General features: G+C 43.8%; 1 protein-coding gene across 3 annotated transcripts in view; it reads left to right on the forward strand.

Annotated features, from left to right (window-relative positions):
* susd5 (sushi domain containing 5) overlaps nt 1-24194 on the forward strand; it is a 27739-nt gene continuing 3545 nt past the window's right edge. Inside the window, exons 1-4 of one of the 3 annotated variants that reach the window (XM_085993755.1) lie at nt 1-468; nt 3785-3962; nt 11739-11854; nt 21080-21268. In XM_085993755.1, the coding sequence (XP_085849881.1) occupies nt 384-468; nt 3785-3962; nt 11739-11854; nt 21080-21268 (568 nt within the window). In that variant the 5' untranslated portion in view covers nt 1-383. Of the gene's footprint in view, nt 469-3784; nt 3963-11292; nt 11626-11738; nt 11855-21079; nt 21269-24194 lie in introns of those variants that run through there. The other 2 variants (XM_085993752.1, XM_085993753.1) reach the window with 2 other exon arrangements.

The raw sequence follows: 24194 nt of genomic DNA on the forward strand, positions 1-24194 counted from the left end.
TCCCAGCGCTGGGTGTTCCTGAGATGGGTTTGCTCAGCTAACGGGATTACAAGTTTCGGGATTTTTTTATCTGCTCGCTTTTCCTTCACTTCCTCGCCACGATCCATCGCCTGTTTATTGACGGACCGGTGCGAGTTTTCACATCGCTCCAATAGTTTACCCTCCCTCTACAATGTCGTGTGGATAAAACCGCTGCCGAACTTGTCGTCCGCTCGCAGTAGATTTCTCTCCCCCTGGGGACCCGGTGCTCGCCTGCCGTGTGTGTGTGGATTCGGTGGAGTGGTTTACTTCCTCTCTCTCGCTGTCTGTGTCTGTGGCTCGGTCTACCCTGTCCAGCCCGGTCCGTTCTCTTTGTCGGTCTCCACCGTGCCAGTGTCCCGGCGATGGCTCCACGCTCTCCCTCACACTCCCTCCTGCTCAGGATCGCTTGTCTTCTCATCATCAACGGTGTTCGGGTCCAAGCACACGGTCAGTCCAGTCACAAGAACCTCTGATAATGAGAGTTTGCCAGCAGCAAGCGCCGTCTCGTTCATTGGAAACTGTCATTTCTCGCTGTGATTTGTGTCAAATTAAATTGTTTTCAAAAGTGATTTTCTGATAAGTTGCACAGACGAAGCTTGTCCGCAGGAGAGTGTCTAATAAGATTTAGAGAGAGAATTCTAGAACGTGCAATTTTTTCCGACGTATCCAATTCCCTTTTGAAAGTTATTATTGAATCTGTTCCCACCACCCTTTCAGGCAGTGAATTCCAGATCACAACAACTCGCTGCATTTAAAAAAAAAAATTCATCTCCCCTCTGGTTCTTTTACCAATAATCTTAAATCTGTATCCTCGGGTTAAGGACCCTCCTGCCACTGGAAACAATTTCTCCTTATCCACTCTTTTTCAAAACCCTTCATAATTTTGAACACATCTATTAAATCTCCCCTTAACCTTCTCTGCTCTAAGGTGAACAATCCCAGTCTCTCCACATAACTGAATTCCCTCATCCTTGGTACCATTCCAGTAAATCTTTTCTGCACCCTCTCCGAGGCCTATGCCTATTTAATAGGATCCATGAATATAGTTTAGATCATAGGAACAGTGGGTCTTTGAGCCTGTTCCGCCATTCAATGAGATCATGGCCGATCTGTATCTTAACCCCATTTACCTGCCTTGGGTCCGTAACCCTAATACCCTTACCCAACAAAAATCTATCAAACTCAGCTTTGACATTTTCAGTTGACCTCCAGTCTCATCAGCCTTTTGGGGGAGAGTTCCAGATTTCCACTACCCTTTGTGTGAAGAAGTGTTTCCTGTCATCACCCCTGAACCTCTGATTTTAAGGTTATGCCCCCTTGTTCTGGACTCTCCCACCAGAGGATATAGTTTCTCTCTCTCTACCCTATCAACTCATTGTAATCATCTTAAACACCTCAATTAGATCGCCCCCCTTAATCTTCTATGTTCGAGGGAATACAAGACTCGTCTATGCAGCCTGTCCTCATAATTTAACCCTTTTAGCCCAGGTATCAGAGGTCTACTGTGTAGGTCCATCTTTCTGAATAAATTTGTGTTGTAATAAAATGGCTATAATTTAATGTAAACTTTTTTGATTTGAGTTGCTAAGAGACTTAGACCCAATTACAAGCTAGCCATTGATTTGTGAATCTTTCTGATCAGAACCAAATTGTATTGTGGAGAGTCCAAATTATTTATTGAATTGCAAAAAGTTTCTGAGATCAAAATGGGTTCATGAGGAACATGAAGTTTCATGACCTGATCTTGCACAGCCTCTGATCATTAATGACAACAGAAAATGCTGGAAACACTCAGCAGGCCAGGCAGCATCAAAGTTCTGATGAAGGGTCCCAGACCTGAAACGTTAACTCTGTTTCTCTCTCCACGGATACTGCCTGTCCCGCTGAGTGTTTCCAGTATTTTCTGTTGTTACTTCAGATTTCCAGCATCCACAGTATTTTGCTATTGTATCTGATCATTAATGAGTTTGCTTTACACCCTTGTATGTTCTATCGACTTAAAGGTTTACATTTATTGCATATTTGATGCCTGTTCTGAGCTATCATTTTATTTTGAAATCCAATTTACAAAAAAAAACTTCAATATATAGATAGCTTGTAAAAAAAAACTACATTTGTGAAATAGAACGACTTGCATTTCTATAGCGCCTTTCACAACCTCAGGATGTCCCAACGTGCTTTACAGCCAATGAGAAGTGTAGTCACTGTTGTAATGTAGGAAACACGGCAACCAATTTGCACATATCAAGCTCCCACAAACAGCAATGTGATCATGACCAGATAATCTGTTTTTTAGTGATGTGGGTTGAGTGATAAATATTGGCCAGGACACCGGGGAGCACTCCCCTGCCCTTCTTTGAATAGTGTCATGGGATCTTGGCAGACGGGGCCTCGGTTTAACATCTCATCCAAAAGACGGCACCTCTGACAATGCAGCACTTGTTCAGTACTGCACTGGACTGCCAGCCTAGATTTTGTGCTGAAGTCTCTGGAGTTGGCCTTTAACCCATGACCTTCTGATCCAGAATATTGTGTAAAGTATGGAAAATATTCTTTTAAAATAAAAATTGTAAAGGCAAATGTGATTAAACATATTGGATAAATAATTAGTCCAATTGTTGAGGGGCCCAGAATGAGGGGACGTAGGTATGAGATTAAATTAAGATTTTGGGGAGAGATAGCAGGATAAACTTTCTTTACAATAGTGTTGTGAGGCTGTGGAATCATTCGCAGAGTTAGTGATTGAAGCAGAAACCATGCCAACTTTAAAAACAGATTAGAGAGGTGGCTGAATGAAAAGGGAATAAAGGGATATGGGAACAGGGATTAGGACACTGTTCCTGTGCAGTACAGACTGGTTGGGCTGAATGGCCTGTTTCTCTGTTGTAAATTCTGAGTTTCTGTTAAACGAAAGGCCATCTTGCACTCTTTCATAAATAGAATCTCTCCGTGTAGAACTGAGGGCGGGGGAGGGTGAAGAGAGTGAAATAATTTCAACAGATAAAGCTCAACATTTGTAATATGGCTACACAGGGATGGAGTGAAAGGGTTGGAGTGAAGGTCACCTGACTGAGCGGGTTAGAGTAGCGGTCAAAAGCAAAATACTGCGGATGCTGGAAAACTGAAATAAAAACAGAAAATGCTGGAAATACTCAGCAGGTCAGGCAGCATCTGTGGAGAGAGAAACAGAGTTAACGTTTAAGGTCGATGACCTTTCATCTGAACTGGAAAAAGTTAGAGATGTAACGGGTTTTAAGGAAATGCAGAGGCTGGGAAAGGGGGGGGGGAAGGGAGGAAAGAACAAAAGGGAAGGTCTGTGATAGGATGGAAGGCAGGAGAGATTAAATGACAAATGGGATGATGGTGCAAGGCGAAAAGGGGTGGTGATAGGACAAGTAAAGAAACTAAAGATGGGTCTAGAGGAGGTGTAAATGGCAATAGCAGAATCATTACCAACACCTGCTGCCCGAAAAAATGGGAGCAGTGGTTATGGTCTGAAAATGTTGAACTCAATGTTGAGTCCAGAAAGCTGTAAAGTGCCTAATCAAAAGATGAGGTGCTGTTCCTCGAGCTGCCATTGAGCTTCATTAGAACAGTGTAGAGGTCACATGATGGGTGTAATTCTCAACCAAGAGAATCAAAGTCAATGAAAACTGGATTATTGTGACATGAATAAAAGTGGATGCAGTTCCAGAACTTTACACCTATGTCACTCCTGGAGCTGAGATACGAGACAGCGTCTTATTCATTTCTCTTGTCCCAGGGAAGATGTTCGTGCTCCGGCCAAAGAACGGGACCGCGCAATGGGACATGACCGCGGCCCGAGGCTTGTGCACAGAGCAGGGAGCACGTCTGGCCACGGCTGAAGAGCTGCAGCGAGCGGTGGAGGAATGCGCGTTCACAGAGTGCACCGCCGGCTGGATTGCAGGCAACCGGATCGGGTAAGGACTACCCTCAAATAACGGGGGAACCAGCATCAGCCAGCAGTCATCCTGACTCCAAGCGACCACTGGTTCAAGGCTTTAGCCCAAACCTTTCACACATTTGTGCTGGTTGGGGAAAAATGACGGGAGGCGGGGGGCACGGTGGCATAGTGGTTAGCACTGTTGCCTCACAGCGCCAGGGACCCGGGTTCAAATCTGGCCTCGGGCGACTGTCTGTGTGGAGTTTGCACATTCTCCGTGTGTCTGCGTGGGTTTCCTCCGGGTGCCCCGGTTTCCTCCCACAGTCCAAAGATGTGCAGGTTAGGTTGATTTGGCTATGATAAATTGACCCTTAGTGTTAGGGGATTAAATACGTGGGGTTACAGGGATAGGGTGGGATATGTGTCGGTGCAGGCTCGATGGGCCGAAATGGCCTCTATCTGCACTGTAGATTCTGTGAATCTGTGAATCTGTGAAGGAGGAGCCAATCCAGATCTAGTTAACTGGTTAAGGATCTGGAGGAGATCCAAGAACTTGGAACTCTTGAATGTCTGAATAACCTTTGCTTCCCAATCCCACCATGCCACTTTCAGTAGAAATAAATGAAGTGTCAAATGAAAAAGATCATTACCTCTTGGAAAAGTTTGGTTTGCCCTGGTGAGTGACTGAAATAACCTGACTGATTCCTACCAGTGCCCCCGGACCTCTTAGTCCAGTATCAGGAACACATCTAAGTGAATATCTGTAACACTAGACTATCCAATCTAAATTAAAGCATATTAATACCCTTGCCGATTTATAAATACCAATTCCCAGGCATCACTCCACTTTCTTCAGCCTCTGACTTTGTCACCTGCCCCCTTTAATTTCTAATTATTTTATCTCCTGTTTTTGGTTGCTCCCACTGTGCTTTTCAGTACTTGTACTTGTACTTCCTAGTCAATATTCACACCCTTTGGTTTTCATCTTTTACGTTAGTTTTTGTCGCTAACATCCAGAGTTTTGAGTTACTCTCATCCGCTAATTTTCATGCTTGTGCGCATTGTCAATTCTGTAATGTGCCTTCTCACTTTCAATAAAAACGCCATCTAATTGTCAAATACACTCTAAGGCAGCCTCTACTTTATAAATGTCTCGCACTTGCACTTCCAGATTTCAGTTAATCTCTCTCTAGATTTCAGTTAATCTCTCTCCAGATTTCAGTTAATCTCTCTCTAGATTCCAGTTAATCTCTCTAGATTTCAGTTAATCTCGCTCTAGATTTCAGTTAATCTCTCTCTAGATTCCAGTTAATCTCTCTAGATTTCAGTTAATCTCTCTAGATTCCAGTTAACCTCTCTAGATTTCAGTTAATCGCACTAGATTTCAGTTAATTGCAATAGATTTCAGTTAATCGCACTAGATTTCAGTTAATCACTCTAGATTTCAGTTAATTGCTCTAGATTCCAGTTAATCTCTCTCTAGATTCCAGTTAATCTCACTAGATTTCAGTTAATCTCTCTCCAGATTTCAGTTAATCTCTCTCCAGATTTCAGTTAATCTCTCTCTCTAGATTTCAGTTAATCGCACTAGATTTCAGTTAATCGCACTAGATTTCAGTTAATCGCTCTAGATTTCAGTTAATCGCTCTCCAGATTCCAGTTAATCTCTCACTAGATTTCAGTTAATCTCTCTCTAGATTCCAGTTAATCTCTCTCTAGATTCCAGTTAATCTCTCTCTAGATTTCAGTTAATCTCTCTAGATTTCAGTTAATCTCTCTCCAGATTTCAGTTAATCTCTCTCCAGATTTCAGTTAATCTCTCGCTAGATTCCAGTTAATCTCTCTCTAGATTCCAGTTAATCTCACTAGATTTCAGTTAATCTCTCTCCAGATTTCGGTTAATCTCCCTCCAGATTTCAGTTAATCTCTCGCTAGATTCCAGTTAATCTCTCTCCAGATTTCAGTTAATCTCTCTCTCTAGGTTTCAGTCAATCGCACTAGATTTCAGTTAATCGCTCTAGATTTCAGTTCATCGCTCTAGATTTCAGTTAATCTCTCTCCAGATTTCAGTTAATCTCTCGCTAGGTTCCAGTTAATCTCTCGCTAGGTTCCAGTTAATCTCTCGCTAGATTTCAGTTAATCTCTCTCCAGATTTCAGTTAATCTCTCTCTAGATTCCAGTTAATCTCTCTAGATTCCAGTTAATCTCTCTAGATTCCAATTAATCTCTTGCTAGATTTCAGTTAATCTCTCACTAGATTTCAGTTAATCGCTCTAGATTTCAGTTAATCGCTCTAGATTTCAGTTAATCTCTCTAGATTTCAGTTAATCTCGCTCCAGATTCCAGTTAATCTCTCTCCAGGTTCCAGTTAAACTCTCTCTAGATTTCAGTTAATCTTTCTACATTCCAGTTAATCTCTCGCTAGATTCGAGTTAATCTCTCGCTAGATTCTAGTTAATCTCTCGCTAGATTCCAGTTAATCTCTCGCTAGATTCCAGTTAATCTCTCGCTAGATTTCAGTTAATCTCTCTCTAGATTTCAGTTAATCTCTGTCTAGATTCCAGTTAATCTCTCTCTACATTCCAGTTAATCTGTACATTCCAGTTCGCTAGATTCCAGTTAACCTCTCGCTAGATTTCAGTTAATCTCTCGCTAGATTTCAGTTAATCTCTCGCTAGATTTCAGTTAATCTCTCGCTAGATTTCAGTTAATCTCTCGCTAGATTTCAGTTAATCTCTCGCTAGATTTCAGTTAATCTCTCGCTAGATTTCAGTTAATCGCTCTAGATTTCAGTTAATCGCTCTAGATTTCAGTTAATCGCTCTAGATTTCAGTAATCTCTCTCCAGATTCCAGGTAATCTCTCTCCAGGTTCCAGTTAAACTCTCTCTAGATTTCAGTTAATCTTTCTACATTCCAGTTAATCTCTCGCTAGATTCGAGTTAATCTCTCGCTAGATTCTAGTTAATCTCTCGCTAGATTCCAGTTAATCTCTCGCTAGATTCCAGTTAATCTCTCGCTAGATTTCAGTTAATCTCTCACTAGATTTCAGTTAAACTCTCTCTAGATTTCAGTTAATCTCTCTCTAGATTTCAGTTAATCGCTCTAGATTTCAGTTAATCTCTCGCTAGATTTCAGTTAATCTCTCTCCAGATTTCAGTTAATCTCTTTTAGATTCCAGTTAATCGCTCTCTACATTCCAGTTAATCTCTCTCTAGATTCCAATTAATCTCTCTCTACATTCCAGTTAATCTCTCGCTAGATTTCAGTTAATCTCTCGCTTGATTCCAGTTAATCTCTGTCTAGATTCCAGTTAATCTCTCTCTACATTCCAGTTAATCTGTACATTCCAGTTCGCTAGATTCCAGTTAACCTCTCGCTAGATTTCAGTTAATCTCTCGCTAGATTTCAGTTAATCTCTCGCTAGATTTCAGTTAATCTCTCGCTAGATTTCAGTTAATCGCTCTAGATTTCAGTTAATCGCTCTAGATTTCAGTTAATCGCTCTAGATTTCAGTTAATCTCTCTCCAGATTCCAGGTAATCTCTCTCCAGGTTCCAGTTAAACTCTCTCTAGATTTCAGTTAATCTTTCTACATTCCAGTTAATCTCTCGCTAGATTCTAGTTAATCTCTCGCTAGATTCCAGTTAATCTCTCGCTAGATTCCAGTTAATCTCTCGCTAGATTCCAGTTAATCTCTCGCTAGATTTCAGTTAATCTCTCGCTAGATTTCAGTTAAACTCTCTCTAGATTTCAGTTAATCTCTCTCTAGATTTCAGTTAATCGCTCTAGATTTCAGTTAATCTCTCTCCAGGTTCCAGTTAAACTCTCTCTAGATTTCAGTTAATCTTTCTACATTCCAGTTAATCTCTCGCTAGATTCGAGTTAATCTCTCGCTAGATTCTAGTTAATCTCTCGCTAGATTCCAGTTAATCTCTCGCTAGATTCCAGTTAACCTCTCGCTAGATTTCAGTTAATCTCTCTCTAGATTCCAGTTAATCTCTCTCTACATTCCAGTTAATCTGTACATTCCAGTTCGCTAGATTCCAGTTAACCTCTCGCTAGATTTCAGTTAATCTCTCGCTAGATTTCAGTTAATCTCTCGCTAGATTTCAGTTAATCTCTCGCTAGATTTCAGTTAATCTCTCGCTAGATTTCAGTTAATCGCTCTAGATTTCAGTTAATCGCTCTAGATTTCAGTTAATCGCTCTAGATTTCAGTTAATCGCTCTAGATTTCAGTAATCTCTCTCCAGATTCCAGGTAATCTCTCTCCAGGTTCCAGTTAAACTCTCTCTAGATTTCAGTTAATCTTTCTACATTCCAGTTAATCTCTCGCTAGATTCGAGTTAATCTCTCGCTAGATTCTAGTTAATCTCTCGCTAGATTCCAGTTAATCTCTCGCTAGATTCTAGTTAATCTCTCGCTAGATTCCAGTTAATCTCTCGCTAGATTCCAGTTAATCTCTCGCTAGATTCCAGTTAATCTCTCGCTAGATTTCAGTTAATCTCTCACTAGATTTCAGTTAATCTCTTTTAGATTCCAGTTAATCTCTCGCTAGATTCTAGTTAATCTCTCGCTAGATTTCAGTTAATCTCTCTCTAGATTTCAGTTAATCGCTCTAGATTTCAGTTAATCTCTCGCTAGATTTCAGTTAATCTCTCTCCAGATTTCAGTTAATCTCTTTTAGATTCCAGTTAATCGCTCTCTACATTCCAGTTAATCTCTCTCTAGATTCCAATTAATCTCTCTCTACATTCCAGTTAATCTCTCGCTAGATTTCAGTTAATCTCTCGCTTGATTCCAGTTAATCTCTCGCTAGATTCCAGTTAATCTCTCGCTAGATTTCAGTTAATCTCTCGCTTGATTCCAGTTAATCTCTCGCTAGATTCCAGTTAATCTCTCTCTAGATTTCAGTTAATCTCTCTCCAGATTTCAGTTAATCTCTCTCCAGATTTCAGTTAATCTCTCTCCAGATTTCAGTTAATCTCTCTCTAGATTACAGTTAATTGCTCTAGATTTCAGTTACTGATGCCCTCTACTTTTGAATTCCTCTAGTTTCAGTGTGCTCTTTACATCGGACAGACCATCAGTATGTGTGAAAATAAGTGACACACCATACAATGGATTGTCAGTGCTGCTCCTCACTGGTACAATAGTGGAGGGAGACTGCAGCCGTGTCCTGTTACCTCTCCTGAATGGTAGAGGAAGCTATGAACATGCCCAACCATTGATTTGGTCTGATCAACAGAAGCATCAGTTGTGCCTCTCTGGTGATGGAGAGGATAGTGAGCTCATTGATGCCTCTGTCCAATGGCAGCAAATGTGACGTCAATCACCAGCATCTCTCATTCTTTAGAGAAAATAGTCACACATTCTTTTCTTCAGTGTTCGTGGAAGCTACTTACTTACAGATTTCTAATGCCAGAGAAAGCCGTACAGTTCAGTGATGGGGAAGGTAACCTGAATGGTGTGAGATGATCAGGTACCAATCCCTCACTCGTGGTGTGAGATGGTCAGGCACCAATCCCTCACTCGTGGTGTGAGATGGTCAGGCTCCAATCCCTCACTCATGGTGTGAGCTGGTCAGGCACCAATCCCTCACTTGTGGTGTGAGATGGTCAGGCTCCAATCCCTCACTCGTGGTGTGAGATGGTCAGGCACCAATCCCTCACTCGTGGTGTGAGATGGTCAGGCACCAATCCCTCACTCGTGGTGTGAGATGGTCAGGCACCAATCCTTCACTCGTGGCGTGAGATGGTCAGGCACCAATCCCTCACTCGTGGTGTGAGATGGTCAGGCTCCAATCCTTCACTCGTGGTGTGAGATGGTCAGGCACCAATCCCTCACTTGTGGCGTGAGATGTTCAGGCTCCAATCCCTCACTCGTGGTGTGAGATGGTCAGGCACCAATCCCTCACTCGTGGTGTGAGATGGTCAGGCACCAATCCCTCACTCGTGGCATGAGATGGTCAGGCACCAATCCTTCACTCGTGGTGTGAGATGGTCAGGCACCAATCCCTCACTCGTGGCGTGAGATGGTTATGTGCTGTTACCTTTCTTTTGTGGCGAGGAAGCACAGCTGAGCACTAATCTCTCCGAGGAGAAATGGTGTAGCTGTTCATGTTGCCTTAGTTGCTCAGTGGACAGAACTGGTTGTGGGTCAGTAAGTACTGAGAGAAAGCTTTGGCTGAGTATGGAGAGACTCCTGTTATTCAGTCTCCGCCCAATGACTTGTGTTTTAATGAGTCACTCTTTACACTGTCGGGTGAATATCAGAAAAGTGTCAATGTCGTAATCAGTAATTAGAATTATCTGAAGATGTTCTGCGAGAACATAAAACACCATTGACATTTTTATTGCCCCTAGAATGTCTGTTACAATGACTCATGAACATTGCGCACTCTAGTCAATTCTAGCTCCTACTATACTGTGTCTATCACTGATTCAATCAGTCTAGGAATGTTATTTAAATAGTGAGAAATGAACCCATTTTTAGATTTATAACCTATCCAGATGACACAGAATGACCACATTTTTAACAGTTTTGTCCTTCTAAGTAACAGGTTCAGTAAAAAACGGAAGCAAATCCAAGAGAGACCATAATTTTAGACTGAAATATTTATTGCAGGTCATGACCACATCTGAATCAGAGACTAACCTTGTCTTGGCAATAACAATTCTGCATTCCCGTTGTCTGGTGTGCATTTGTACATCTTTAGTTTAAAAACAAAATTGTTCTTTGTTTTATTGTACCGAGGTCGGAGACACTGCTCAGGAATGGAACACTCTCCGGTTTTCTGTTCTTATTGTTGAGCCTCACGTAGTTCCAAGAGAGCAGAGTAAGAAGCTGAGTGAAGGGACCTCTCCTTCCTCAACCCCATTCTCTCGAGGGCATCCCATACTGTTTTCACTCATACATCTTACATTTCAAATGTCTTCTGGGTGTTTGGTGTCCGAATATGAACAGTTTTGCATTGTGTGCCCAGTCTGCACTGAGCTCCGGTCACTCAAACGCATCGCACTGAAGATTTACAAACAGCAGGAGGAGGAGCCTTTCATCTCAGGAGACTGGCTGAATGTAACCTCGCAGCCACATTTTACGTCTCCTCATCTCCCTTCTGGTTCTTTTGCCAATTATCTTAAATCTGTGTCCTCTGGTTACCGACCCTCCTGCCAGTGGAAACAGCTTCTCCTTATTTACTCTATTAAAACCCCTCATAATTTGTGGAGCGCTAGGAGGATGGGCAACCAGCGGCAGGAGTGTGGATGGGGGATGGTTGAAGGCGGGAGGTCATGTGATGAAACTTCCCGGAATACGTCCGACTAGAGTTGGTGTCCCTAACTGGAGCGCTGATTCCCACTTGTGGATCCTCACGCGGTAAATTTCCACGAGGTCATCCCAAATTTCCCGCCATAACCTTGGCCAGAAATTGGCGGAACCCTGGAGACAAAACCGTTTACGCCATTTCCCAAGGGATTCTATCGATCTCTCACTGGACAAACCCCACAGGAATCTCGGCTCCCCCATCGGCGGGATATTTACCCACAGGGAGGGGACATCAAAGTGTCAACAATTCCATGGAGTCTTCCACGTGTATAAGAACCACGTGAAGAATGCACAGTGTAATCCTGGAACAGGTAATCTGCTGGAGTTCCTGGTCCCAAAATGGTGCAAGGATGGAGTTCTAGAGCATCTTAGACAGGTTAACAATAAGAGATATACAGTGTGAGAAAGAAATCGAATGTAAATTAACGAGCAACTCCCAATCCACATTATAGCGGAACACTGATGAATTGTGTTTCTATTTACACCCAGGATGACTGTGTGCAGTAACGTGGGCTTTGGCCAACAGGACCTCCAAACCATCCATGTAAAAACTGAAGCAGCTTCTTCAAGTGGTCGATATGATTCATTCTGCATTAAAGACCAAGGTTAGTGCTGCATCACTTCACATACTCGACATGTCAGCCCTTTAAAATGGGAACAATGTCTGCCACATTTTGGGATTTTTGAACCATTTTTCCACAGAAAGGATTTGGAAGTCAGTTATGTTGAAGAGGTGTTTTAAATTGAAATGGGGTCACACAGGTTTAAGATTCTTCCCGTGGGCTGACGGAACAGAAAGAGAAAACACGTGTTCAGGGAGTTCCACAAAGGCCGAGAGGCAGGACTGGGAATCGAGGTATAGTCAGTCAGTTTTTACGGCCCAAGATTGACCAGAAAGGAAGGAAAATTCAAGAGTGAGTGTCCAGTCCTCCAGTCGGGACAGTTTAGTGCGGTTTTGTAGAAGTTAGAAATGTCTGGAAATATAATCCTCTGTGTTCTGTAAAATAAATTGGGTTCTGATTTTACGTTGAACTTGCCTCACTCATGATATTTTTCAGTTAAACCCACCGGAAAATTGAGCTCTGTGACTTGTTACCGTTGTACAAAGCCTTGGTCAGACCCTCTCTGGAGTCACTGCATTCAGTTCTGGGCACCACACCTCAGGAAGGCTATATCGGCCTTGGAGGGAGAGCAGCACAGATTCACCAGAATGATACCGGGGCTTCGAGGGTTAAATTATGAGGACAGGTTACACAGACTAGACTTTTATTCCCTTGAGTATAGAAGGTTGAGTCGTGATCTGATTGAGGTGTTTAAAATGTGAGGAGGAGTTGCTAGGGTAGATAGAGAGAAACAATTTCCTCTGGTGGAGGGAATCGAGAACAAGGGGACATAACTTTAAAATTAGAGCTCGACTGTTCAGGAGTGAAATCAGGAAGCACTTTTTCCACATCTGGAACTCTCTCCTCCCAAAGGCTGTGGATGTTGAGGGTCAGTTGGAGCTTTCGAGACTGAGATTGACAGATTTTTGTTGGTAACGGCATCAAGGGATGGAGCAAAGGCAGGGAACTGGGGTCGAGGTACAGCTCAGCCATGATGTAGTTGAATGGCCTCCTCCTGTTCCTATGAGTTTACAGCTGGTTGCCCTGCAAAAATGAAGTACTTGCCCCTTTAATTGTCTACAGCTGGTTAGTCTGGATCATTTCCACCATAGTCACCACTTCACAGTGCCACCCCTTGCCTTAAAAAGATGAGCAAGATTTTGCATTGGCTGATGGTAAATTGGCAACTGAAAGCTAGTGCAAAGAAAACAATGAATGTTATTTGAGGTTTCTTCTTTCCTTCGATTGTTTCCCCTCTGCTCCTGTACACCATGATTCATCCTTCCGCAACCGGTGGGCGCCGCGGGGACTGGAGTGCATCATCGCCCTGGCCAATGAAATTTTAATTTAATTTGTTAAAGTTCTTTTAAAGTTTTATTAGTTACAGTCTATTTGTTTTAAGTGTCCACACAAAAGAGTACACTGTGATTCATTGCTGGAGCACATTCCCATGGGTACCAAATACCTCCTTAGTGACCATTCTTCTGATCCTAGGCACTGACTGTCAGGTGTGACTCCACTGAGTATCACTGCCCTATCCTGTGCTCTCGCCACGCTTTCTGTGCTCACACTCGCATGTAGCTTTCGGGGGAGGAGTCACGAGATGACGATCAGGAGCAGGGATCGTTGCTGATGGTTCTGCTCCCTAGTCCAGGGATGCTGCAGGGAATTGTAGAGCCCCCGGTACTGCCCTGGCTGAGATGGGTTAAGGCCGCACAGATCAGGGATAGAGACTGGAACCTTCTTTGTCTCTATGGCTCAATATTACGGACAGTTCCTTTTCCCACTGACCCACCATGTGTGAGACAGCGGTCAATTCTGTTACCAGCCTGGGAAAGTGACGGTGTCCTTTTTAATGATTTAATTTTAAATATTCAAAGTATCAATCCTGACCGTGCTTTGCAAATGGTTGAATATGGACAATAGTCTATCAGGGAATTGAGAGCATAAATGTCTGTGTAGCCTGGGTTCCACTGGCCCAGCTCCATATTTAAAAGACTCCATCCCATTACTGTCATATGTGTAATCGTTTTGAGAGCCTGTTTTATGGTCTGTTATTTACTTTTGCGGAGGGTTGGCATTGCGTGGGGTGTTTCTGCCGGAACTGCTTTTGGATGGCTATGGTTGTAATGATGTCTGAAGGAGTTGAGCAGCTGCTGTTTGCACTGGTGACAGAGAGGCCGGGTCAGCTGTTTGGGTGTGGGAGGAGCTGGGATTTGCTGGTTGCACTGGTTCATTGAAGGATAACAGAAGACTCCTGCAGTTCCTGTTAAGGAATGGGGGATCTGGGAGCTGAGTGCAGGCTGATGATTGAGGTGCGGACAAGGTGGGCTGCAATCTTACTGAGGGTCTGTGGGTTCAGCTGGAAATAGTTTTGGATGGGTTGTCATTTAGTTAACCTTAATTGGTTGATAATAGACTTGGTGTTTTTAAATATCTGTATTAACAAGGGCACCCCATTAAACCACAGGGACATCCCACTAAACAATGTTGGAGCAGATGCCAATTGATTGATCCTTTGTCCATTCCAAATTGTTTGCTTAATAAGATTAATTGAATAAAATAATTTCACTTAATTCCACTAATTTTCAACAATAAATGTTTGTTTTAGAGGTTAGTAAGCTCACTTGTGATCTCGTTAGATATTTTGTGCAGATGGTTAAATGATAAAGCAATAAAACTCCTCAAAACCCGATTTAATTATCAAGACTAAAATAAATGGTGGAAAGTGACCATTTAAAACCCATGTTGTTGTTTATATTGAATTGTAAGGTTCGTTGAATAAGGCTGAAGTGTTGGAGGACTATCTCTGTCCTGCTCGAACGCCAGTCTATCGACCTGTACGTCAGATGATTGGCACCATCTCCATTTAATCTGGGAGCTGCTTCTGTTCCCTCATCTGGCAAAATTATTGAAGCACAGCTGTAAAATAAACCTTTTAAAAAATGATTTCCAGCCTGATTTAATCGTTAATGGCAATTGCCCCTTGGTGTATTTTGTTTTTTTTTGTAATGATGGTGTCATACACCTTTAAGGCTGGGAGTTGTGCATTCCGTAGGTTGTTGCTAGGAGACCTTAACTAAATCAACAACTGTCCTGTGGCTTTCCTTTTCTGGCGACATGAAGTGTTCAGTGTCCGAGAATCGCCCACCGCTCACTGAGGAGCTGGTGAGGCAATGAGGACCCATGGATCTGGATTTTTACGGTCGGCGGCGTAATTAAGGATTACGCTGCCGGTCTCCGAACAGAATGCGCACTTACCTGCTGCGAGGCCCCAAATGAAAAGTTGCTGTCAGACGCCGCAGAGTTGAGCGAAGCGTAGTGGCCCACGGACCGTGTGCGGAAGCGTACCTGGGATCACTTGGGCCGGTGCTCCAATCAGATTGTACACCTTCCAGTGACTCGGATGGAGTGGGCTTTGGAGAAAGGCCAGGGAACAAGTCTCCCCTCTTGGCTGTAGATGGTTCATGGCCAGCTGGTTCCAGTTTGGTAAAAGGGAGAAAGTAAGATTGTTGTGGAGCCCTCACAATAAAACCATATTATCATATAATGCAATAATATTCATTGCTGAACTGATTTTTTTCTAAATCCTGTTTAAGTGTCAAAGTCTGCAGACAGTTAATAACCATTAAAGGAAAGGATTTTCACCAAAATGAAGATTTTTTAATGCACCTGTTTGCACCAGTCATAAAATTTTCCGGCGTTATTGCTGGGCCATTGGTGGGCAATTAGGATTTCCATGTTGGTGCAGATCATCTGTCAAGTCGGAACTTGACATATCATCTATTTCAAATGCGTTATGATGGTGTATTCTGAAAGTACGCCGTCATACTGACTGCAAAATCTGGGCCATGGTGTCTCACCACCCATCGGGCTGCACGTGGATGACTGGTTAAAGAAAAGCTGATCATTCAAACGGGGAACTTGCAAGAGTGCCGTCCTTGACTAGACTCATTGCCCTTCGTAAACCTGGCGGTCTGCGGGGAATCCGAAGTTGGTCGATGAATCGGCGATGCAGGATTCTCATGAAGACCCCACTACAAATAATGATGAGGATGGAGTCTTCACACCACAGGGGGGGTCTGTACAAAACCCCGATGGAACGGTCACAGAGAGTGGGGAGGGGAATGGAAAGTGGGGGATGGGAGCTGGGGGAAAGATGGGGGGCAGACTGTGGTTCGCAAAGAGCTGCAAGAGGTCTCTGTAAATCTGTGTGGTTTAGTCAAAATTACCCCCATTGACAGTTCCTGAGTGACCAGTACTGTAATGAAATAAAGATTGCAGGCTACAAGGATTGGTCAGTGCACTGGTTCAGGACACTATCCTTTCATCCCTGGAATCTGGGATTGAATTGAGAGCTGAATGTCTCCTCTCTGATAGAGCTGTGCAAGTTTATGGAATGATTGTGACCAGGAGTCCACAACACAAAACTCTCCATAATTTGGCAAACTCGTCCATAGAGGTCTCGGAGGGCGGTGGGGATAGCGCGGTCACTGGATGGCTGATTTAGGAAATGGTTCACTGGACCAAACTCTGCGACCCGGGGTCAAAGCAGTTTATTGGGGCGGAGTAGAGTGAACTTATTCTGCGTCATTGCGCGTGATAACTGACCCAGCAGTGCTTAGCATTGACATTGGGAATTAAAGTCTCTGAAAGATCCTTTCTTCTGAACCAGCAGTCCTCGCCTCCAGCACAGAGTTCGCCCAAAAAACAAATCGTTAAACAAACAAAGTGCCAGTGCTAAAAACATTTGAAGAGCTTCAGAAGCTTTCTTTTTTTTCTAGAGCTCACCACTTTTGAGTGTTTATTCCCTAATCAAAGTAGCAGCTCAAAGTGCATACATTGATTGCATTCTGGGTTCAAGTCCCGTACCAGACACTTGAGCCCATAATCCAAGCTGACACTTCGGGTCGATTTTCATTCAGAAGTCGGGAAGGAGGCGGGACTACAACTTTCGGGTTGTAGTCCCGCCTCCATCGAGATGCGGCCAATCCACGCGATTTTCACTTGATTGGCCTTGTTGAGCCCGCCCAGCGGGCTCAGCAGTCCAATTAAGGGCCACCCGGCAACAGGTGATGTCACAGACTGAAATTTCATCTGTCAAGACGTCTTGACAGATGAAATATCAGTGTTTCACAGCTGTTTGAAGCTGTCAAACACTGACCGTCTTACTTCTAACCTGAGTCCTTCTACGCAGACTCAGTTAGAAATCTCACCGGCACTGAAAGCTGCAGGCTGTCACTTTTGACAGATCGCGGCCATTCTGCTTTCGGTGCCGGTGAGATGATGAGGAAGGAAGGCTGTAAAGGTAAGGACAGGTAATTTAAACTTCTTTACACACTCAACACACTTACCTTTGCACTCATGCACCCATCACTCACCTGAACACCGACATCTCGACCCCTCCAAGTCCTTCAACCCGACGACTCTAACTTGGTGTAGTTTGGAGCCGTCGGGAATCCCACACGACAACCTTCAAAATAGGGATTAGGCTAAAAACTGCCTGTTAACAGGCAGTTAATTGGCACTAATCCCTTCCCGCCTCGGGTCGGCGGGTCCCAGTGTGGGGCGGGTACCCGCCTCCTTTGCAACTTACATGGAGGCGGGTTTTGGGCGGGATGGTGTCGGGACCCCCGAATTTGGGATTTTAACCCCCCCCCCGCACGCCTAAAAGCCCGCCTCACGGCACACTGAAAATCGACCCCTTCAGTGCAGTACTGAGGGAGTGCTGCACTGTAAGAGGTTCTGTCTTTCAGATGCGACGTTAAACCGACTGCTCTCTCAGGTGGACGTAAAAGATCCCATGGCACTATTTAAAGAAGAGCAGATAAGTTCTCCCCGGTGTCCTGGCCAATATTTATCCCTCAACTAGCATCACTAAAAACAGATTATCTGGTCATTTTCTAATTGGTTCTGGGATCTTGCTGTGCGCAAATTGGCTGCCGCATTTCTTATATTACAACAGTGACTACAGCCGATGAAGTACTTTGGAATTGTAAAGAGCTTTGGGACATTCTGAGATTGTGAAAGGCGCTATAGAAATGTGAGTTCTTTCTTTCTGTATTTGATTCAAGGATCCATTCAAATGACATTAATACAAAATAAACAATCTTGCAGAGGAAGGGAATGTTTTGGACATACTTAAACACGCGAATCCCAAAGCAGCGAGTCCGCTCTCAGTGCAGGATCTCGCTCAGGTGCGGCGGTCACTGTGTCCGGATGATCGGGAGTGCAGCCGGCCGGTCAGTGCGCTAACCTCCCACTCGATTCACTGATCTGACAACACAAACTGAGAGCTCTGGGAATGCTCAGCAGGTCGGGCACCATCTGTGGAAAAACTGAGGCTTTAGTTCTTCCTCTGATCCAGATCTCTGTTAAGCAAGACACCTGCACCGCGAGTGTCTCGCAATGATGTCCTGCGGGTTAATGTTAATGTCGAATTGGAATATAGTTCAGCACAATATCTTGCTATGTTCATTAAAGCGAGGGAATGGTGTGCACAGTATTCTACCGTATGGTTAACCTGAGGTAAATTAGTCATAAAGTTCACTCTTCAACGGCTGAAGAGAAACACTGCCAAAATAAACAGTAATCAGCACGGGTAACTGAGCGTTAATTCTAAGTATAAACATTACTTCTTACAAAGAATTAAAAAAAAAAATTCCTGGCAGATGTGCAGGGTTGTAATTTAACCTCACCATTCAATTCATGATGTCAGCGGAAACCTTTGATTCAGACTGCTGCTACCAGTCCAAAACACGTACCTGTGAAGTGCTGTGTGCAGCCAATAGACTGGAGTTATACTGCTAGCGGCGCATCGGTCCAGGTGGCAGTGAGGTCAGCCTGGTTGTTTAGATGCAGGCGCGAAGCTCTGTTCCCTGGACTGCTGGACTTTAATGTTAAAGACAGTGAGCAGGAGATTCTGAGTCTGCGCATGCCAGTAAAAGACTCCATACAAAGATATAAAAGGGCCCCCATGCCTTAAAAGACCCCCCCCCCCCTAACCTGCTGGTCACTCTTAAAATGTGGTTTCACATTGGGTGGGAGTTACACATGGAAACTCACTGGTGTGAGACGTGCCCCTGGTGAAAGGCCAACACAGCTTTGCCTTGGTGCAGTCGGGTGATGTTAAAGGTCCTGCCTAGGACACTGATACGGCATCATTGGCCACTGCTAACCATTTATTGGCTTTTATCCTGTTTATTAATTGATTTAGGTGCATATATATTTCAGCTTATATGTGTATAGGCTTACCTGTATATATGTATGGGCTTGTATGTATATAAACTTGTATGTAAATAATTATTGGTCTATGCAAATATATTTTTTGGTTAATGCGTGTATGTTTGTCGGCATGAATATTTATTTATTGGCCCGCGCCTGTATATTTATTGGCGTGTAAGTCTGTTGGCCGCGCCTGTAGGTTTGTTGTCCTGCATACAGAGCCTCGCCTGGGGCTCATACTGGAAACTCGTGCTCGTAACCCGTGACGACCTTTTGTGTTTTGGCATCTTGTAGAATTGTGGGCTGCACATACATGATCCCAATACGCAGCACTCCCAGAGGGCAAGGCTCCACACCAGGAACACCGGGAATCAGATGGTTCACCCTGTGATCACATGCGATCAATCTCTGAACACGAGACAATCAACGTTTCATTGTATTCCCCTGAGGCTGCATCTGCTGCCTCTTGTTAGTTGCCCCGAGGGTATTGAGAGTTATCCGTGTGGTGTGGGGACTGGAGTCATGTGTAGGCCCGGACTGGGTAAGAACAGCAGGTTCCCTTCCCTGAAGGACATTAATGAACCAGTTGGGTTTTTAACGACGATCTGGCAGTTTTTGTGGTAATTTTATCTGCCGCTAACCCACAGATTACCAGAATTATTGGGATTTGAACTCTCGATCTCATAGATACATAGAAGATAGGAGCAGGAGTAGGCCATTCGGCCCTTCGAGCCTACTCTGCCATTCAATGAGATCATGGCTGATCATCCAAATTCAGTACCCTGTCCCTGCCTTCTCCCCATATCCCTTTAGCCTCAAGAAATATATCCAACTCTTTCTTGAATATATTTAATGAACTAGCCTCCACTGCCCTCTGTGGCAGAGAATTCCACAGGTTCACCACTCTCTGGGTGAAGAAATTCCTCCTCATTTCAGTCCTAAATGGCTTACCCCTTATCCTTAGAATATGACCCCTGGTTCTGGACTCCCCGGCCATCAGAAACATCCTTCCTGCATCTAGTCTGTCCAGACCTGCCAGAATTTTATAGGTTTCGATGAGATCCCCTCTCAATCTTCTAAACTCCAGTGAGTATAAGCCCAATCGACACAATCTCTCCTCATACGTCATTCCTGCCATCCCAGGTATCAGCCTGGTGAATCTTCGCTGCACTCCCTCCATGGCAAGAACATCCTTCCTCAAGTAAGGTGACCAAAACTGCACACAATACTCAAGGTGCGGTCTCACCAAGGCCCTGTACAACTGTAGCAAGACATCCTTGTTCCTGTACTCGAACCCTCTTGCTACGAAGGCCAACATACCATTTGCCTTCTTAACCGCCTGCTGCACCTGCATGCTTAACTTCAGCGACTGGTGCACAAGGACACCCAGGTCTCTTTGCACTTCCCCTTCTCCCAATCTATTGCCATTCAAATAATAATCTGCCTTCCTGTTTTTGCCACCAAAGTGGATAACCTCACATTTATCCACATTATAGTGCATTTGCCATGTTTCTGCCCAATCACCCAACCTGTCCAAATCGTACTGGAGTTTCACGACATCCTCCTCACAGCTTACCCTCCCACCCTCTCAGGACTGCTAGTTCAGTACCTGCAATATCATAACTTTGTGCAGATTACTTTTCTTGAGGTAAATTTATTTATAAAATTCTTGAGGTATATGATTTATTTAGGATACTTTTCTATCTAGTGTTTCACTGTATAATTGAGATGTATCTCTGCAACATCTTATTAAATATGTACTTTTTAAAAAGGAGAACATGCTTCTTTACTTCGGTCTCTGATCTAAAATACATTCTTATGGATCTGTCACTAACAGTGAATTGTCACAATCCTCTCCACTGATTCCAGAACTCTACATTCCCAGAGAAAGTCTCAGTGAGGGGCCGAAATCTCCGGGGGTGGGGGGGGGGGGGGGGGATAAAACTGATCCGAGAGAATGTTTTAGAAGTTGGTGTATCACTGAACATCTTCCTTTTTCTGCAGGTAAGCCTTGTGGAGACCCCCCCTCCTTTCCCAACACCATACTCCAGGGCCACACCGGGATTGAAATGGGCGATGAGCTGCTTTACGTCTGCGCCCAAGGCTACGTTATGGCCAACAGGGAGAACGCCTTCAGTCTGTTGTGTGATAGCTGCGGAGAATGGTACGGGTTCGTCCAGGCATGTATAAAAGGTGAGAGAGACGCGCAACACCAAATACTGACGACCAATACACCCAGTGATTGGAGGCGTTGCGACGCTCTGTAAGTTGGCTCCTCAGTCAGTTACAGTGCCCCAAAGTTGTCTTAAAATATTAAAGATCTATTTGTAAAAGAAATGTCTTTGTTTCCCATCATGTGCCAATCGACTAGAATGCAACTGGTAGATTAAGTAGGAATGAACTAGGGCTGGTCCGGTCATCTCGGGGATGCTTTACAATGTCATCGGAACTCCTTGATTTCAGAGAGGGTGAAATGTGTTCAGGAAATGGAACATTTTGCAGGTTAAGGCCCCTGTATCAGTACCAAGCATTTCTAAAGTAGGATTATACAGAGAGTAATGCTTCCTCTACTCTGCTCCAACCCAAGACAATTAGCTCCAACTGTGGGACCTCCAGGAACTGGGTTGAGAGACTGTTTTAATTTTAGAAACCAGGAGCTGTTTTACTTCAATACATCAGTCTGGGTTGAGATGTGAACCCCAGTCTGGAGAGGTGAAAGCGAGTGTGCTAACTCACTCCACCACATCCATCCCAGCCTCCATCGTGATTCGACCCAACTCTTATTCCATCCCATGTGATCAAAACTGCAGTTGTCAGGGAAAGTGATTCATTGCCAATGATTTTATTGCAACCAATTCTGCATGGGCATTTATCTGAGGAAAAACCATATTCCATTGGACCATAGGCCAGTTTATCCAATAGAGAGAGTGGGACAAAGCACCTTAAAGGGCTCTAGGAAGGTGGGTTTTATAATTACAGTGTCACGTGAGTTGTATGAATCTGTTAAGAGCTTATGGCTAACCATGAATAACTAAGAAAGGGAGTTATGAGGCATTATGAAACAGGGCTAGCAGTCATGTGTGTTTATTTACCAGGATATGACCCATATCAAAATACCTAAAAATAAAACTGTGGGTATACCTCGTTAAATATAGGAACTGACACCTGCCAACTCGAAATTCTGGCCAATGGTCCCATCCTCTAGGGCACAGGGTAGATAAATAACGTGAATTATAATAATTGGATTAAAAGGGTGACCCAAATTCCCCTTCTGTGTCTAATTCACTGCTCACATGTCCCTTAGCATTCATGGTGACTTGCCTAGATAAGCACAGGCTTGCACACACTGGCTATAAGCAGACAAGCCAACTGAGAAAACTAGCAAAAGCTGATGCACCCCCAGAAAACCTTCCTGCTGAAGAACAACCTTGAATATAGGCCTCATGACACATGAAAATAAATGATTGCACTGAAAGTGCAGCGGGACATGGACAGGTCATAGGTTAAGCTTAAGATGCACCCAACTTTTGATCACTTTTATTGTAGGTACACAAAAGCACAGTTGGTGAATTCAGAAATGACTGAATGGGGTGTGAGTCCTGCTGGTGTGAGGTTTATATCGAGAGGAATCTAAGGCCAAGTCCTCTCAGTGGATTTTAATTTTTGAAACTTTAATTGGTGTATTTTCTGGCATTCTTATAATTCTAACTTTCAATTTGAAACTAATTCCACCTGCAAGGGTTACAGATATTTTAAGGACTTCAATCCAACTTTAAAATAAATTAAAATAAACATGGCCAACAGATGGATGGTGAAATAACAGATGGATGACACGGGATCACGTTTCAAATTTCTCCAGTGTTGCCACCAACGCTAACTGCCAGCCTAGGTCACACTTTTGCGAGAGATTTTTTACCCTTCTTTTGAAGTTTAAAACCATTGCTCGCTAATTCTTAAAAGTGCGCAACAATGTGGCTTCCAAGAACACGCATGAGGAGCTGGACCTGACTGACTGACTGTCCCTGGGCTGAGGGCGTCACTCTGAGTATTAATGTCACTCTTCACACTGTCTGCCAGTAGACACAGGATTAAAATGAATTTCACTTAGCACACGTTTTGTCACATGGAATGCCAAACTCTCGGAACCGCAGGTATCGCTCAGAGCTGCGTATCTACATTGGCTGCCGCGTTTCCCACATTACAACAGTGACTACACTTCAAGAGTACTTCATTGGCTGTGAAGTGCTTTGGGGCGTCCTGAGGTCATGAAAGGTGCTATATAAATGCAAGTTTTTTAAAATATATATTCCTACAGCATTGCTTTTGAGATATATCTCCTGTTATATATAAAATAGCTCAACAAGTACTCGGTAGGATGATGTCATGGGCATGAAGTAATGGGAGCTGGTGAGTAGCTGAGGGACGTTCAAAGGTACAATGATTGCTCATAGTTAGTGCTTCCTGCTTCCTTTCTTGGCGTGAATGAACACTGTTCCACTGAGAACATAGGGATATTCAGCCTACTCGGGGCAGGCTGGGGCAAGAAGTGTGGTTTTGGAGACCTCCTTTATTTATTCTGTATCGGGGCGGGGGAGGGGGGAACCACAATTACTGCAAAACAATTTATCACAGCTCAGCCGTGAAGTGAGGCCAGTGTTGAGGGGACGTGAGATCATGCTGCTAGAGCCACTCCCTGTTCTCACATAGAACTGTTCGCTTGTTGATGGAGACTGAGGCAGAGAGAGAGAGAGCCCAGGCGGCAGCGATTGTGGGTGAAGTTAGATTTTCTCTCTCTGCGCTGATAGCACTGACCTTGTGACACTGTGTGGGTCTCTAAACCCCCCGTGGGTTGGTTAGAGATGACTGTGCAGCACAGAAACTGGCTTTAAATGAAACTAAGAATATTGTGCATGTTTGGTGACTAAAGGCATACCCGTATTGCTGCATTCTGTCCAATTTCACCTCTGCAATTTAAAAATAACGGTTGCAAGAGGATAAATAAAATGCCATTCATTTGCAGCTGCTAAATATAACTGCCATCGCATTTCCTTGCGAAATGCCAGCACCGGGGCTGGGTCACTTTCTACAAAGGTAACCTACTAAAGCCAGACAGAAATTA

Source organism: Somniosus microcephalus, chromosome 7 (genome assembly GCF_052327205.1).
Source record: "Somniosus microcephalus isolate GS21.2 chromosome 7, FLI_Smic_1.0, whole genome shotgun sequence".
Lineage (NCBI taxonomy): Eukaryota > Metazoa > Chordata > Chondrichthyes > Squaliformes > Somniosidae > Somniosus > Somniosus microcephalus.